General features: G+C 51.5%; 1 protein-coding gene across 2 annotated transcripts in view; it reads left to right on the top strand.

Moving 5' to 3' along the window:
- The window catches only part of HIP1 (huntingtin interacting protein 1), a 204,382-nt gene that overhangs the window by 82,389 nt on the left and 103,427 nt on the right, over positions 1–18,566 (top strand). The window contains exon 1 of one of the 2 annotated variants that reach the window (XM_050783627.1): positions 13,365–13,505. The exons of the other annotated variant lie outside the window; for it this stretch is intronic. Coding sequence (XP_050639584.1) covers positions 13,488–13,505 — 18 coding nt within the window. The 5' untranslated portion in view covers positions 13,365–13,487. Of the gene's footprint in view, positions 1–13,364; positions 13,506–18,566 lie in introns of those variants that run through there. 2 annotated transcript variants of the gene reach the window in all.

The raw sequence follows: 18,566 nt of genomic DNA, 5'->3' as shown, positions 1-18,566 counted from the left end.
GCCTCCCAAAGTGCTGGGATTACAGGTGTAAGCCACCATGCCTAGTCTATACCTATTTTATTAATAGATACCCTGAGGTCCACAGAGAGTAAGATGCCTCAGATGACATAACTAGTGTGTGCCTAAGGCTTGATGTGGGTGATATCTGACAGTTGTGGACACATCTCATCAAGTGCTTCATTGCCAGTGAGATTCCCAGAGCAGGCCCCCAGCCTGGGGAGGAATAGGAATTCCTCTGCTTAATGAGATCAGATTTTTTTTTTCTCCCAAACCTTTATTACCCAAATCACATATCCTAATGAATGCGGCCGACATATATAGGTTATTTACCAGGGTTTTCAGAGACACCCTCACTGACACACCCACATATACTGTTTAGCCAAATATCCGGGCACCCCGTGGCCCAATCATGTTGACACATGGAATTAACTGTCACACTCAGCTGACCTCAGGAGCACCTCCTGTGAGCTTTGCTGGGGGTTTCTATTTGCATTAACCCTTTACGACCCTCAAGAGTGGGTATTACCCTGTTCAAGGGGAGAAACTAAGTTTTAGCATTCACATCTAAAAAGATATAAAGCCTCTTCCACACTCATCATTGGTAGGAGTTCGACTGTGAATATGACTTTCTATTTTACCTCTTCCCCACTTCAGACTTTCTGTGGCTCTGATCTTCACATTCTATCCTACTCTAATATAGTATTATAAATGAGTTTTTTTTTTTCCACTAACAGTAATAATTAACATGTAGCTGGGCATGGTGGCTCATGCCTGTGATCCCAGCACTTTGGGAGGCCAAGGTAGGAGGATCGCTTGAGCCCAGGAGTTCAAGACCAGCGTGGGCAACAAAAACAAGACGCCATTTCTACAAAAAGTTTAAAAATTAGCCAGGAGCAGTGGTGTGCACCTGTAGTCCTGGCTACTCAGGAGGCTGAGGTGAGAGGATTGTTTGAGTCCAGGAGTTGGAGGCTGCAGTGAGTTATAATCGCACCACTGCACTCCAGATAACAGAGCAACACCTTATCTCTTAAAAAAAGAAAATGTAAACTTAAAACAATGAAAAAATTAACATACATATAACATACATATAGTGCTTTTTTTTTTTTTTTTTTTTTTTTTTGAGACAGTCTCACTCTGTCACCCAGGCTGGAGTGCAGTGGCACAATCTTAGCTCACTGAAACCTCTGCCTCCTGGGTTCAAGCGATTCTCCTGCCTTAGCCTCCCGAGTAGCTGGGATTACAGGTACGTGCCACCACGCCCAGCTAATTTTTGTATTTTTCATGGAGACAGGGTTTCACCATGTTGGCCAGGCTGGTTTCAAACTCCTGACCTCAGGTGATCCACCTGCCTCCCAAAGTGCTAGGATTACAGGCGTGAGCCACCATGCCTGGCCTCAGGTCCTTGAAGACCCTCTCACCCTCCCCCGTTTTCATGCGGGCTGAGTCCTCCCATGCCCCTCCCTCCACCTATGTGGGCAGCTGTCTCTTGCTAAATGGCTTTGGTTGCAGAGCTCATGTCGTGGCTCTCAAAAAGAAATGTGTGGGATGAATAAGCACCTAAAAATAACCCAGGATCAATTTTTTGTGTAATGGGGAGAGGGCTGTGTTTTCCTTTCTCTTCCCTCTTCTCCCTCCCTCTGCCCCCAAGGCCGGTAAATTGCTGCTGGCTGACAGCCGGGCCAAGCTGGCTTCCTGTAAGCCGTGATAACATGGAATTAGCCTGGCTGCCAACCTCCCCAGGGCGGGGACACCAGCTCTGAGCCACTACAGGCGACTCTGAGCTGGTACTTCCTGCCCTCAGCCTGGTCCATGCTCCTGGAACACTGCTTTGGAGATAACTGGGCAGAGCCACGTGGGGTGGCTCATGCCTGTAATCCCAGCACTTTGGATCATTTGAGGCCAGGAGTTTGAGACCAGCCTGGCCAACATGGCGAAACCCCGTCTCTACTAAAAATACAAAAATTAGACAGGCGAGGTGGTGTGTGCCTGTAATCCCAGCTACTCAGGAGGTTAAGACAGGAAAATTGCTTGAACTCAGGAGGTAGAGGTTTCAGTGAGCCAAGATTGCACCACTGCACTCCAGCCTGGGTGACAGAGGGGGACTCTGTCTCAAAAAAGAAAAAAAAAAAGAAAAGAGAGGCCGGGCGTGGTGGCTCACGCCTGTAATCCCAGCACTTTGGGAGGCCGAGACGGGTGGATCACGAGGTCAGGAGATCGAGACCATCCTGGCTAACACGGTGAAACCCCATCTCTACTAAAAAATACAAAAAACTAGCCGGGCGAGGTGGCGGGCGCCTGTAGTCCCAGCTACTCCGGAGGCTGAGGCAGGAGAATGGCGTGAACCTGGGAGGCGGAGCTTGCAGTGAGCCGAGATCCGGCCACTGCACTCCAGCCTGGGCGACAGAGCGAGACTCCGTCTCAAAAAAAAAAAAAAAAAAAAAAAAAAAAAAAAAAAAGAAAAGAGAGAGAGAGAGATAACTGGGCAGAGACACGTCCCTGGACTTGTCCTCCAGGGGAGAAGCGGTGGGAAAACCTCTCCCAGTACAAGGCTGGAAGCTCCTGAACATTAAGGGTGCTCCAAATTACCACTTACAGGGAGGATTTGGCGGGCAGGGGCAGAGAGGTCTGGCAGCCTGGGGCACCCCTGAGGCAAGGTGTCCAGGCTGTTTGCTGACTCAGGGACTTGGCTGAGTGGCTCCTGTCTGTCCTGGTGCCTCTAAAAGGCCCTCTGACCCCTGCCGGCCACCCGCAGCCTGCCTGGAGAGGCTTTAGAAATCCGGCAGATCTTTGCTGCCCAGAACCCGCCAGCTAATAGTGGGATCCTAAGCCCAGGTCAGGTGTTTTTCTTAAGGGTGTCTGTCTTGCAGAATGGAAAGGTTCTGGGAGTATACTAGGCAGCTCCATATAGCTCAGCCACGCTTGAAGTCACCCTTCCCCCTGTGATGTGAAATGTGTGGAAAGGGACCATGGACACCTCCTGTGTTTAATACGGGGGGAACAGCAGTGTAAGGAGGAAAAACAGATCTATTAATATCAGGGGCAAAGCGTTCAGAGGTCTCCTCCTATGCTGAACCTTTGACCAAGAGATGGAAAATTCCAGGTGGGAGCCTGGAAATTCCCCATGTAGGAGAAGCAGTAAGGGAAGTGCCACACTTCCTCGCTTCCTGCAGCCCTCAGCTTCAGCCAAGACCAGGCCGGGGGTTCCTGAGTCCTGGCTGCGGTAGTTCAGTTGTTCACAGTCTTGGCTACACATCACAACCTCCTGGGGGAAGTTTCAAGTTCTGATGCCCAGGCTGATCCCAGACCCATTACATCAGAATCCCTGGGGCGGGGCCCAGGCTTCCCAGGTAATTGGAGTGTGCAGCTGGGGTGAAGAACCGCAGCCGGCAGTAACAACCTCTGTTTTCCTCCACCCTCTGTCTGGCTCCTTTATTTCTGACCTCTCAGATTCAGAGGTAGGCATGGCCGTGCATAGTGGGTGCTTGGAAAATAGTGTTCAGTGTCACTGGCCGCTACTACCGCTAATAGTAATTTAGGTTCACTCAAAGGGCAAGGAGCATTGGAAAAGTGCTTTGCTATGATTTCATTTAAAAATGTTCCAGACTGGGTGCGGTGGCTCATGCCTGTAATCCCAGCACTTTGGGAGGCCAAGGTGGGCTGATCACCTGAGGTCGGGAGTTCGAGACTAGCCTGACCAACATGGGGAAACCCCATCTCTACTAAAAATACAAAATTAGCCAGATGCGGTGGCACATGCCTGTAATCCCAGTACTCGGGAGGCTGAGGCAGGAGAATTGCTTGAACCCAGGAGGCGGAGGTTGCAGTGAGCCAAGATCGTGCCATTGCACTCCAGCCTGGGTAACAAGAGCAAAACTCTGTCTCAAAAAAAAAAAAAAAAAAAAAAATGTTCCTAGCCTGGACAACACAGTGAGACCCCATCTCTAAGAAAAATTAAAAAATTAGCCAGACATGGTGGCATGCACCTGCAGGCCCAGTGAGACCAGGTCTCACTATGTTGTCCAGGCTGGCCTCAAACTCCTGTGCTCAAGCAATCCTCCCATCTTGGCCTCCCAAAGTGCTGGGATTATAGGCCTGAGTCACCGAGCCTGACCCTGATTCCTCTTAATGTCCCCACTGCCTCCCAGTCCCAGGGTCTGCTCTCTGGGCAGGATGTCTCTGTGCCGCCTTCCTTCCCACAGCACGTCTCATGTCTCTCCTTGCCCCCTTCTTGAAGTCATGGCTCCATTTCAGGCTTCTGTCTTCCTGGCTCACCTCTGCACCCCCTGACTTCCGGCAGCTTAGGGGGTCTATCTTGCAGAATGGAAAGGTTCTGGGGGTGCACTTGGCATCTCCATATAGCTCAGCCACGCTTGAAGTCACCCTTTCCCCTGTGATGTGAAATCTGTGGAAAGGGACCATGGACACCTGTGTTTAATACGGGGGGAACAGCAGTGTAAGGAGGAAAAACAGATCTATTAATATCAGGCGCAAAGTGTTCAGAGGTCTCCGCTGAATCTACAAGGGGAGGGACCATAGGAGTCACCCTTTGAGGCTTGATGCTCCTCCATGATCCCACCCAGTGACTCCAACCAGCCCCAGCTACTCCAACCAGCCTCATCTACTCCAACTGGCCCCAGCTACTCCAATCAGCCCCAACTACTCCAACCAGCCCCAACTACTCCAACCAGTCTCAGCTACTCCAACTAGTCTCAGATACTCCAACTAGCCTCAGCTACTCCATCCAGCCCTCAGCTACTCCAACCAGTCTCAGCTACTCCAACCAGCCCCAGCTACCCCAGCCAGCCTCAGCTGGAGCTCCAAAAGCCAAGAAGTGCCCAGTGCTTTGTACCTGAGTCTGTCTGTGGCTGGCTGACCAGCATACCCCTCCCTGCATAGCAGCTTGTGCTGGCTTTCTGTGGGCTACACAGGAGGACCTAAGGGTTCTAGCTGGAACTCCTTGCCCAGCTGGAACTCCCTCACCCTCCCTGTGTATCTGCTCAGTGAGATGGCTCTGCTTCCAGCACAGAACTCACCTGGCTCACATCACGCCTCACACCTGGTCACACTGCCACTCGTGTTCAGCCCCGCTGCCCTACCTCTTCAAGCACGCTGCACCCTGATCTTCCCCTTCACAGCTGCATCCACATGTGTGAGTGCATGGTGCCTCCCAAAATGAGGACAGACCTGGCTGGTCTGTCCAGGTCCCTGCAGACCAACAAGCTGCTGCCAGGGCCAGCAGGGCCTTGGAGCAGCCATGCACACCCTGACCCAGAGCATCCTGGTGAATTGCCTGAGAGCTCCAGGAGAACTTTTCTCTTGATTTGAAACTGTTTTTCGTCCACTCATTCTGCCTTTCATGTGTCCCCTCCTCTGAAGGGAAGCACACTTCTGAGATGGCTTAGCAGCAGTGAAAGTCCCAAAAGCAGCCATGGGTAAGCAGGATTAGAACCAGAATCCTAGATTCACAGAGGATAAAACTGAGGCTGAGTCACATGGTTTCTGCACAATTTTTTGTTTTGTTTTGTTTTTTGAGATGGAGTCTCGCTCTGTCACCCAGGCTGGAGTGCAGTGGCGCGATCTCGGCTCGCTGCAACCTCTGCCTCCTGGGTTCAAGTGATTCTCCTGTCTCAGCCTGCCGAGTAGCTGGGATTACAGGCACATGTGACCATGCCTGGCCAATTTTTTCTTTTTTGTATTTTTAGTAGAGATGGGGTTTCACCATGTTGGCCAAGCTAGTCTCGAACTCCTGACCTCAGGTGATCTGCCCGCCTCGGCCTCTCAAAGTTCTGGGATTATAGGTGTGAGCCACCATGCCCGGCCATGTTCATGCACATTTTTGTTGGTACCAGAGTGAGGGGGTACTCGGAGTCTCTAAGCCCTCCCTCTTCGGAGGCCCTGGCCCTTTCCTAACCAGCACGGTCCACTTTCAGGCACCTTATGTAGTGGGCTACTCTCCTGGGCCCTGTAGGATCTGCCCCCTCTCCAGTCTGATGTTGGTCCTGGAGAGGACCTGATGATTGCAGAGCACTTGACCTTTTCTTGGCTCTGAGTGGCACTGCAGCCCTCATCTCATTACTCATTTATGCTGCAGCTCTCAGGGTTCCTCAGGGGCAGCTCCAACATCCCCAGCTGGTGCCCAGAGAGTGCCATGGGGCAGACATATCCCAGCGGATGGCCTCGCTCCTAAAAGGCTGACAGATTGTCAGCCAAAGGTGATCTCAGCCCTTGCTGTGCCGAGTGGACTCCTGGGGAAAGGGGGCTGTGGATATGGGGGGAAGCAAGGAACAGGCAGGTAGATGACCAGTCGTGGTTACTCCCTGCAAGATCCTGGGCAGGTCACTAACGTCTCTGTATCTCAGTGTCCACATTGGTAAGGGTTGCTGGGAGCATCAGAGAGGACAGCATAGGCAGCATTTGGTCATGCCCCCAGCATGCTGCAGGTGAGTGGCTTCCACTTGTAGACTGTGTGGTCAGCAAAGCACTGCACAGCTGCTCATTAAATTTAATGACTGTGGGCAGGCGAGGTGGCTCACACTCATAATCCCAGCACTTTGGGAGGCCAAGGCGGTGGATCACCTGAGGTCAGGAGTTCGACACCAGCCTGGTCAACGTGGTGAAACCCTGTCTCTACTAAAAATACACACACACAAAATTAGCCGGGTGTGGTGGCAGGCACCTGTAATCCCAGCTACTCAGGAGGCTGAGGTGGGAGAATCACTTGAACCCAGGAGGTGGAGGTTGCAGTGAGCCAAGATTGCACCACTGCACTCCAGCCTGGGCAACAGAGCAAGACTCTATCTCAAAAAAAAAAAAAAATTCATTTTAGATTCGGGGTAAAATACATGTGCAGGTTTGTTACATGGGTATATTGTGTGATGCTGAGGTTTGAGATTCTAATGATCCCGTCATCCAGATAGTGAGCACAGTACCCAATAGGTAGTTTTTCAACACTTGTCCCCTTCCTCCCTTTTGGAGTCCCCAGTGTCTGGTGTTCCAATCTTTATGTCCACTTGCACCCAGTGTTGAGCTTCCACTTATGAGTGAGAACATGCGGTATTCAGTGTTCTGTTTCTGTGTTAATTCACTTAGGATAATGGCCTCCAGCTGCATCCATGTTGCTGCACAGGACATGATTTCATTCTTTTTTATGGCAGCATAATATTCCTTGTTGGATATGTACCACCTTTTCCTTATCTAACCCACTGTTGATGGGCACCTGGATTGATGCCATGTCTTTACTATTGTGAATAGTGCTTTGATGAACATACAAGTGCAGGTGTCTTTTTGGCAGAATGATCTATTTTCCTTTGGGTAGACACCCAGTAACGGGATTGCCACGTCAGATAGTAGTTCTATTTTTAGTTCTAAAAGAAACAATCCAGGCCGGGTGCGGCGGTTCACACCTGTAATCCCAGAACTTTGGGAGGCCGAGGCAGGTGGATCACCTGAGGTCAGGAGTTCAAGACCAGCCTGGCCAACATGGTGAAGCCCCATCTCTACTAACAATACAAAAATTAGCCGAGCGTGGTGGTGCTTACTTGTAATCCCAGCTACTCGGGAGTCTGAGACAGGAGAATCGCTTGAACCTGGGAGGCGGAGGTTGCAGTGAGCTGAGACTGTGCCATTGCACTCCAGCCTGGGTAACAAGAGTGAAATTCCGTCTCAAAAACAAAACAAAACAAATAATTATCCAGAAGCTTCCAAGAGCTAGCCACCAAGTAAGTTGAGAGACAGGTGCGTCGAGCCAGTCACCCACTGTGCTGGGTGCTTTATATACATGGTTTACTTAATTCTTTTTTTTTTTTTTTTTTTTTTTTGAGACGGAGTCTCGCTCTGTCGCCTGGGCTGGAGTGCAGTGGACGGATCTCAGCTCACTGCAAGCTCCACCTCCCGGGTTTACGCCATTCTCCTGCCTCAGCCTCCCGTGTAGCTGGGATTACAGGCGCCCACCACCATGCCCGGCTAATTTTTTGTATTTTTAGTAGAGACGGGGTTTCACCGTGTTAGCCAGGATGGTCTCGATCTCCTGACCTCGTGATCCGCCCGTCTCGGCCTCCCAAAGTGCTGGGATTACAGGCTTGAGCCACCGCGCCCAGCCGGGTTTACTTAATTCTTACATTGACCCTGGGAGGAATCATGTTTATAGCCTGTTTTTCAGGTAAGAAAACTGAAATTCAGAGAGGTTAAGGAACTTGCTCATATCTAGAAAGAAATGGAGCCAAAATTCAACTTGAGATCTGTCTGGCTCCAGGGCCTACCCATACTTTCTTATTTCCATTTTGGTTTTGTTTATTTGTTTGTTTGTTTGTTTGTTTGAGACAGAGTCTCACTCTGTCAGGCTGGAGTGCAGCAGCGTGATCTTGGCTCACTGCAACCTCTGCCTCCCAGGACCAAGCAATTCTCCTCTCTCAGCCTCTCAAGTAGCTGGGATTACAGGTGCCCGCCACCATGCCCAGCTAATTTTTGTGTTTTTAGTAGAGACGGGGTTTCACCATGCTGGCCAGGCTAGTCTTGAATTCCTGACCTCAAGTGGTCCACCCACCTGGACCTCCCAAAGTGCTGGGATTACAGGTGTGAGCCACCGTGCCCGGTCATACTCTCTTATTTCTTTTAATAGCCATAATTATTATGCTAATGAATGTAATAACATTTCATTACATTCTCCTTATAAAAATTAAAACACCTAAGGGCCGGGTGCGGTGGCTCAAGCCTGTAATCCCAGCACTTTGGGAGGCCGAGACGGGCAGATCACGAGGTCAGAAGATCGAGACCATCCTGGCTAACGTGGTGAAACCCCGTCTCTACTAAAAAATACAAAAAACTAGCTGGGCGAGGTGGTGGGCGCCTGTAGTCCCAGCAACTCGGGAGGCTGAGGCAGGAGAATGGCGTGAACCCGGGAGGCAGAGCTTGCAGTGAGCTGAGATCCGGCCACTGCACTCCAGCCTGGGCAACAGAGCGAGACTCCGTCTCCAAAAAAAAAAAAAAAAAATTAAAACACCGTAGACAAAGTTACAGAACCTTTAGACTACCCCTCTCCAACCCACTGACCTTCCCAGGTCTCATCCATGCACTCTTCCATAATACCTGCAAAATAGGCATTATAATAATAATCCCATTATATGCCTTTCCTGACTTAAAAAAATTAATTTAAATGGAAATAGAGATGGGGATCTCATTATGTTGCCCAGGCTGGTCTCAAACTCCTGGGCCCAAGCAATCCTCCTGCCTTGGCCTCCTAAAGTGCTGAGATTACAGGAATGAGCCACCACAACTGGCCCCTTTCCTGACTTTTTAAGGGTCAGATGAAATAATGAGTAAAAATGCCTTTTGTAAACATTACAGCCCTCTGCACACGCCTACTACTAGCATTAGCATAGTAACATACGTTACTTAAGGCCCTTTCATAAGCAATATTGTTTGGCTTAAATATCATTACTGGGAATTAATGGACTTCTGTGCCCCTAAAGGAGACTATAAAACCTTGCCAGAGTCTGGCAGTGAGAACCTCAGTGTGGTCTTTAGGGCTAGGCTGCAGAATCTTGATTCACCAGTAGGTGTCAGGCTCTACCAAGACACATCCACCGCACCTTCTGTTTGAATTATGTCAGGGAACTGAGAGCCTTCCAGGCCTGTTCTGTGCTTTTCAGTGGATGTTAAACGTGGAGTGCTGTGGGGGTGGAATTCCAGCTGGAAGTAAGGGGCAGGGCACTCAAGATTCAAAGACCAGTGAGGCCAATGTTTGGCCTGAGTTTGCTCACAGGTGAGCCAGGGAGTCCTGGGCTCAGACCCTCCCATCCTAGGGAGATGCAGGCTGTGTTCAAAGCTGTCCATTGTGGGAAGGGACTCCCGAGGGACCGGCTGTGTCCAGATGGGTCAAGAAAGGTAACATTTGAGGTCAGTCCTGAAGGATGAGAAAGACACTTCTAAGCTCAGGAGGAGGGAAGGATGTTCCAGGAGCATCCTGGGCACAGATGAGCAGTTGGATGGATGGGCAGGGTGGGAGGATGAGAGGATAGACAAGAATGGGGGCAGATATATCTATAGTATTGAGAACCAAATGAACCATAGAAGGGATTTGATTTTTGTTTTGTTTTGTTTTGAGACAGAGCCTCATTCTGTGGCCCAAGCTGGAGTGCAGTGGCACGATCTCGGCTCACTGCAACCTCTGTCTCCCGGGTTCAAGTGATTCTCCTGCTTCAACCTCCCGACTAGATGGGATTACAGGCACGCACCACCACTCCTGGCTATTTTTGTATTTTTAGTAGAGACAGTTTCACCATGTTGGCCAGGCTGGTCTTGAACTCCCGACCTCAGGTGATCCGCCCGCCTTAGCCTCCCAAAGTGTTGGGATTACAGGCATGAACCATTGCACCTGGCCAGAAGAGTCTTTTTTGTTTTGTTTTGGAGACAGAGTCTCACTTTGTTACCCAGGCTGGTCTCGAATCCTGGCCTCAAGCAATCCTCCCACCTCAGCCACCCAAAGTGCCGAGATTACAGGCATCAGCCACTGTACCTGGCCTGTTGTTTTTTTTCTTTTTTTTCTATTTGGGATGGGCTGGCTGGTGGGGAGTCACAATTAGATGTGTATACGATGAATTGGACAGGAAGAGACTGGAGGCAGAGGCTGTTGTCGAAAGTCTTATCCAGGGAAGGAACAATCAGTAAGACGTAGATTGGAAGCTACATGCAAGGAAGAATCACAGGGATGTGGGACCTGATTAGATGGAGTGGGAGCGGGGATTGTTGCTGGAGGAATTAAGGCTGCCTTTGAAGTTTCCAGCTTAACCAGCTCAGTGGAGGTAGAACCATTAGTTGAGCCAGAAAACAGGAGGAAGAACAGATTGTGAAAATAGAGAAACAGTTGGACGCAGTGGCTCACGCCTGTAATCCCAGCACTCTGGGAGGCTGAGGCGGGAGGATCACCTGAGGTCAGGAGTTTGAGATCAGCCTGACCAACATGGAGAAACTCCGTCTCTACTAAAAACACAAAATTAGCCAGGGCCGGACATGGTGTCGGATGCCTGTAATCACAACTTCTCAGGAGGCTGAGGCAGGTGAATTTCTTGAACCCAGGAGGCAGAGGTTGTGGTTAGCCGAGATCGCACCATTGCACTCCAGCCTGGGCAACAAGTGTGAGACTTTGTCTAAAAAGAAAAAAAAATAGAGAAACAAGGAGCAAATAAAAAACAAAGGAAAACCAGAAAAGAAAAAAACAAATAAAAATAGAGGGAAGGCTGGGCATGGTGGCTCACACCTGTAATTCCAGCACTTTGGGAGGCTGAGGCAGGTGGATTGCTTGAGTCCAGGAGCTTGAGACCAGCCTGTGCAACATAGCAAGACCCCAGTCTCGCTCTGCCACCCAGGCTGGAGTGCAGTGGCGTGATCTTGGCCCTCTGCAACCTCTGCCTCCCGTGCTTAAGTGATTCTCCTGCCTCAGCCTCCTGAGTGGCTGGAATTACAGGCATGCGCCACCACACCCAGCTAATTTTTGTATTTTTAGTAGAGACGGGGTTTTGCCATGTTGCCCAGCTGGTCTCGATCTCCTGGCCTCAAGTGATCCACCTGCCTCAGCCTCCCAGACTGCTGGGATTACAGGCGTGAGCCACCAAGCCCGGCTTACATTATCTCTTATATCTTGATGTTCTCACATACCCCTAGGAGGCAGGCAGATAAATAGTCCCAATTTCATCAATAAGAACTCAGCTTTGATGGGAAGGGGCCATGATAAGGCAAGCCCAGCAGGCCCTGGGGCCATGATGGGAGTTGCCTTCTCCTCGGGGCCTCTTCCTGTGGATCCCTTCATGTGGGTGCAGAGGTCGGCCTCACAGCTGTTCTGGATCCCATCACCTGTTCATTATTTATTATTATTATTATTATTGAGACAGAGTCTCCTGTCATCCAGGCTGGAGCACAGTGGTGCGATCTTGGCTCACTAAAACCTCTACTTCCTGGGTTCAAGCGATTTTCCTGTCTTAGACTCCCAAATAGCTGGGATTACAGGCGCACACCACCCCACCCGGCTAATTTTTGTATTTTTATTAGAGATGGGGGTTTCGTCATTTTGGCCAGGCTGGTCTTGAATTCCTGGCCTCAAGCAATCTGCCTGCCTCAGCCTCCCAAAGTGCTGGGATTACGGGTGTTAAGTGCTGGGATTACAGGCGTGAGCCCCCGGTGCATCAAGTCCCAACTTAAGGGTTGCCCCGTGGCAGCCTGGGAAGCCCTTCTGGGCTTGGGCTGGATGGTCCTTACTGAAGTCTGCCCTGACCCCAGGTGTGTGATCTGGGGCACCTCCCTCTCTGGATCTGTTTCATCTCCCTATAAAGTGGGGTTGGTCTAGGTGGACTCTGAGGTCCCTGCCGCATCCAAAACCTTACTGCCATCTGATTTTGGTGGGACAGACTGTGTTGAAACTATAGGCTTGGATGGCCAGGCTTTTCCCGGAGAACTTGCCCCAAAGGAGCATTTGACAGGAGCCCTTTTGAGGTCACCAGCTGTGTCTACTGCAGAGGGGAACGTCTGCTGTGCATTTCGGCATCGAATAAGGAAAGGGACATCGGGATTCTGGCTTGAGGAAAAGGAGCTCCCAGCTCAGGGCAGACATCATTTTGGAGCCACGGAGCCAATTTCCCTCACCCCAGGAAGGGCTGGCTGTGGCTCACGTGGGAGGGGGACGCTCAGAGCCTTCCTGGGGATACCTGTTCCACTTCCTCCCAATTGCCCATCTGTTTGGAGACCCCAGACTCATTCGGGAGGCCCCTCCAGATTAGCCGCAGGAGGCAAACAACTGGCTGTGAATTCCCCCTTTGTCCAGGGAAGCCAAATGGGGAGGGGCTGAGCGGACCCCCTGCCCCTACTGGAATGTCGGCCTCCTGCGCCCCCCATTCGCCCTCCTTTTCCACCACCTCCCCTGCTCACTTCCTGAGTCCCACTGATCCCACCACCAAAACACACGCATGCATGCACACTCACGCATGCACACACACACACGCTTCCTGGCGGGCCGGCGGCCTCTGGCTCGGGGCTCGGCGATCCCCGCCACCGGGAACTCTGGGGAGAAGCCACCTTTTGTTATTCAAATCACACCCTCGCTGTGCGCGCCCGGGGGCCGCGGGATCGGGCCCGGGAACCCGCCTCCCCGTCTCCCCCCGCGCCCCCGCCAGCTGATTCCGGGATTTCCCGGTCCCCGGGGGCTCGGGCGCGCCGGTCTCTGCCGGCGGGGCCGCGCCTCCCCCGCCCCCGGCGCGCGCTGCGGCTCCGCGCCCGCCCCCCTCCCCCTCCCCCTCCCCCTCACCGCCTCCCCTCCCCCTCCCCTTCCTTTCTCCGGTCCAGCCTCGGTGCCGCCGCCGCCGCCGCCGCCTGCCCCGGTCCGCGGGGGCCCTGCCGGCCGCCCTCCCCGCAGCATGGCACCCTCGGGGCGCGATTAGCCGGGAGCAGCTTTGGGGGAAGCGGGATCTCCAGGGGTGGGGGGGTGCCCCGCAGCCTCGGTCATGGATGTGAGCAAGATGGTAAGTGTGAGCAGGGGCTTTGCCCCGAGCCCCCTCCCCACCCCCCAGCCCTGGCGCCCTCCCTTCTCCCCCTCCTAGCCGGCGCGATCCATTGAAAGTTTCTGGATTGTTGATCCTGCCTGTTGGCCCCAACTCCAGGCGTGCCGGAGGAGGGAGCCGGGCCAGGATTCTGGAGGCGGCTGGCCGGCCGGGATGGGCTCTCGCTTTCCCGCCGCGCCGCCGCCGGGCTGCCCGGGAGATCGCGCTGGACTCCAGGGTCGGGGCTGCGGGGCTCGCCGCCCACCTCCGGAGACCTGCCCGGCAGAGGGAGGGCAGCGCCGCCGGAAGGGGCTTGTACCGTGCCCTCCGGAGCCCCCTGCCCGCACACCTACAGGAAATCGATGGGAAGATGTGTGGGGCTGAGCCCGTGGGCAGGGAGGCACAGGTGGCGCTGGGAGGACAGGGAGAAGCCAGGGTTTCAACCATCCTAGGAAGTGAGGGGGCAGGAATGGAGCCCTTGGCAGAGACGGGGGAGGTTCTAGGTTGGCTACTTGGGAACCCCAGCTTCTGTGGGCCTGGGGTGCAGGCAACACCTTCACCTCCTAAGCATGACTCCCCCTTTCCTTTAGAAATGGGCTTCTCTGGAGGGGTCTGTGCCCTCCCCCAGAGCAGCCCTCCACCCCCACCTCCACCGCGAATACAGTAGGAGCTTGAAGAAATCATTGCTTATTGATTGAGACCAAGGAGCAGCTCTCAGCCGATACCAGGATGTGATTTGGGGGATTCTGATGGGAGGGGGGTTCGCAGGGAGCACCTGGAGGCCCGGAAACTGCAGGTTTTCCCGGGGGTCTTGATTGGCTCTCACTCTGAATGGAGATTTAAGGATGCCCTTGCCATCTCCACCACCCCAACCCCCAGTTTCGACCAGGGTACTGTCTCTACCGTCCAGCCTTGCAACCTCAAGGGCCTATGTGTCAGGCTGGTCTTGTGGGAGGGAGGCAATCAGGGCTTTCGAGGAAAGAAGCTCTGTGTGTGTGTGTGTGTGTGTGTGTGTGTGTGTGTGTGTGTGTGTGTCTGTGTATTTGGGCCGTGGGGTGGGGAGGGTAGAGGGTCTGGGTCTGCCCTTACCATAGAGATGAGGAGATGCTAGAATTTGAGTTTATCTTGTTAAGAATTACATTACTTTTCCCCAGAGGGTGCCCTTTCGAGGCAACCAAGGGAGGTTGGTTCTCTGCCTGGCCCTGGCCTTTGGCACTCTGTCTTGGCTAGGAGACAATGGGATGGGGGCTGATGACAGGTGAGAGTCCTCTTCTATGGCCTGCATCAGTCTCAGACTGACTGAGCATTGCCCCTGGGGTTGGGGGCTGGGTGAGGGGTTCCATGGGTTCCTGTCTTTATTTGGAGAGAAATACCTGTCCATGGCTGGGCAGTGAGTGCCCAGAGGTTGGACCAGCATTCCCTGTCTGTCTGCCATGAAAGCTCACTTTCTTTGGGCATGTATTAGAACTCCCTCTCAAAAAAAAAAAAAAAAAAAAAAAAGCTCTGTGCAGCTATGGGGGTGGAGATGTAGAAAACTAAGCAGTAGTTCTTTCCTAGAGGTATCTGAGCAAGACCAGAAGAGTCACCTGTCTGGGCTATGATTAGGGGGTTTGGGGTCTGAAGCTTTGAAGCTCTACTCTAGTCCAACGGCCACTAAACCAAATCACCCCTGAGCATCCTCCCAGCCCTGCACCCAGGTTCCCTGCAAAGCTTGGCCTGCGAGGACCAGCTTATAGGACTCAGGGACCTCTGTCTATCCATCCTTCATTAATCAACAGCGTTTATTTAATTCCCATAATTTCTATAGCAAGTGCTGGGTAAAGAACACAAAGAAACATCATTGAAGGCCTCCCTCCCTGCTTCTCAAGGCCCTTAGCATGAAAGTGAAAGATCCAGAGAGATACAGGCCAACTCAACAGTTAGCTATCAATACAGGCCTAGATCAGAAGGCCAAAGCTTTGAGGACCATGAGGGTCTGAGAAAGGACTGGAATGCAGAGTTCAGATGGAAGACCAAGACCTCAGTTGGCCCTTGGAGGTTGGGTGGGGTAGGCATTGCCTGTTAGGAGAATCGCAGGAAGAGAATGGGCAGAGCCCATTGGGTGAGGCTGAAGACATTTGGCTGGTACAGAGGTTTGAAATCAGAAAACATCGAGATGGTTGTTTGGGGCCAGACCAGCAAGGCCTCGAATGCCAACCAAGGCATTCTGACCCTGGCCCGTAAGCACTGGGAAATCTCTGGAGAATTTTGATGCTCTGGGGAGGCGCATCTATTGCCTCTTTCCTCTTTTAGCTTGGGGTCCAAACAAAAGTGATATTAGATTCTCATTAATCATTGAGCAGCCAAGCGCCCTGTCCAGAAACAATTGTCTGCAGCTCTTTGTAAAGAGCACAGACCTGTGACTGTGTAGCAAGAAGAACCTTACCCACCCTGGGGAATTGGCGTCTGCTTTTCATTCCTGCAAGAGGCCAAAAGTACTTTCTGTTCTGGCCATTAAATTCCCATCTCTGGTTTGAAGTCCTCGCTCTGGGGGCCTTTGGCTGCAGGCTTGACCTCAAATGCAGCCTTTCAGGAACATCCTTGACAGAGTCCAGTATCAGCCTTGGAGATTTCTCTTGCTTATGCAGAGTGAGAAAAAGCAGATTGTAGTTTACCTGACTGGGGGTTTTTTTTTTTTTTTTTTTTTTTTGAGACAGAGTCTCCATCTGTCGCTCAGGTTGGAGTGCAGTGGCGTGATCTCGGCTCACTGCAACCTCTGCCTCGCGGGTTCAGGCGATTCTTGTGCCTCAGCCTCCCTAGTAGCTGGGACTACAGGCACGCACCACCATGCCCAGCTAATTTTTGTATTTTTTAGTAGAGACAGAGTTTCACCACGTTGGCCAGGCTGGTCTCAAACTCCTGGGCTCAAATAATCACCTGCCTCAGCCTCCCAAAATGCTAGAATTACAGGCGTGAGCCACCACACCTGGCCCTCTGCATATTTTTTTTTTTTTTTTTTTTTTTTTTTTTTTTTAGAAACAGGGTCTTGCTCTGTTGCCCAGGCTAGAGTGCAGTGGCACAGTCTCAGTTCATTTGCAACCTCTGCCTTCCAGGTTCAAGCGATCCTCGCAATCTCAGCCTCCTGGGTAGCTGGGATTACAGGCGCACACCACCACACCCAGCTAATTTTTGTATTTTTTGCAGAGACAGAGTTTTGCCACGTTGCCCAGGCTGGTGTCGAACTCTTGGGCTCAAGCAATCTACCCACCTAAGCCTCCCGAAGTGCTGGGATTATAGGTGTGAGCCACCGTACGCTGCATCCCTGCATGATTTTGAGCAAACTTCTTCTGTAACCTCTTACCCTCATCTGTATCATGAACATAATAATAGAGAAGGTTGGAAATAATCCTTTTAAGGCATAGAAGCTGGAGTAGTAAATCTTCCATACACCTGGTGGCTGTTCTTTTTTTTTTTTTTTCCGAGATGGAGTCTCGCTCTGTCATCCAGGCTGGAGTGCAGTGGCGCCATCTCGGCTCACTGCAACTTCCGACTCCCGGGTTAAGCGATTCTCTTGCCTCAGCCTCCCGAGTAGCCAGGATTACAGGCGCACACCGCCATGCCCAGCTAATTTGACTGTTCTGATCATGATGATCTCTGGTCTCATCTGGGCCTAAGGTGACTCTTGATTTCCCTTTCATGCTTTAATTTTTTGATTGGCCTGGAGAGCTGAGCCCAGGCCATATTTCAGCTGACGGCTCTTGGGACCAGTTCTCCCAGGCCTGGTGATTTTTGTGAATGAGGGTACACACGACTGGAGACAGTGGATTTACCAGCTGCTGCGACCCATGAATTTTTGATGACATCAGATATCTGCCCAAGGGAGAGCTGGTTTAACCCTGCATTCAGGGAGAAAGTGCCGATGCCTTTTAGGGGTTGATGATGGAGGCTGTGCCTTTCACTAAACACAGAGAATGCACAGTACTGTAATTTGGAAAATGGAGTCAACACTATCAATTATTACCAAAGAACATACCGTTTACATAACAATTTATATTTCTATGGTGCTTTACAGTATACAAGGCAATTTTTTTTCTTTTTTCTTTTTTTTTTTTAGAGACGGGGTCTCACTCTGTCACCTAGCCCGGAGTGCAGTGGCACAATTGTAGCTGACTGTAGCCTCGAACTCCTGGGCTCAAGCTATTGTCCCCACCTCGGCCTCCTGAGTAGCTGAGACCATAGACGTGAGCCACCAAGCGAGGCTAATTTTTATTTTATTTATTTATTTGTTTTTGTAGAGACGGAGTCTTCTATGTTGCCCAGGCTGGTCTTGAACTCCTGGCCTCAAACGATCCTCCTGCCTCAGCATCCTAAACTGCTGAGATTACGGACATGAGCCACCACACCTGGCCTATATAAAAGCATTTTCACACTTGTTCTCACTACAACCCCATGAGGAAGGCAGGGCAGAAATGATTAGCTACGTTTTACAGATAAAATTAGTTCAGAAAAGTGACATCCGATATTCCATACCAGGGGTAGAACCAGGTCTTGTGTCCAGTTCTCTGACAGTCAAAGTATGCACTATAGCGATATAATAAATAAAAGGTGAGGAAAAAGATTTAGTGTCTAGATTCTAGAATGGACACAAGTTAATTTCAAAAGATGAGCTAGGGGTCGTGGCCTTTGGCCTCTGGGTCCCCTAGGGGAGAAGACTTACGAAAGAAGGATGAGTGTCTATATGTGGACTCTGAGCCTTGTAAATCCCCTCCATCTGTTTTTGTTGTTGTTTTTTTTTTTTCGAGACAAGATCTCACTCTGTTGTCAAGGCTGGAGTGCAGTGGTGTGATCATAGCTCACTGCAGCCTCGAACTCCTAGGCTCAAGCAATCCTCCCATCTCGGCCTCCCAAGTAGCTGGGACAACAAGCAGGCACTACCACAATGCTTGACTGCCTTTTTTGATTTTTGGTAGAGACGAGGTTTCGATATGTTGCCCAGTATGGTCTAGAACTTCTGGGCTCAAGCGATTCTCCCACCTCAGCCTCCCAAAGTGCTGGGATTACAGG

This window comes from Macaca thibetana, chromosome 3 (genome assembly GCF_024542745.1).
Source record: "Macaca thibetana thibetana isolate TM-01 chromosome 3, ASM2454274v1, whole genome shotgun sequence".
Classification (NCBI taxonomy): domain Eukaryota; kingdom Metazoa; phylum Chordata; class Mammalia; order Primates; family Cercopithecidae; genus Macaca; species Macaca thibetana.
This window is presented reverse-complemented; position numbering and strand designations above follow the sequence as displayed.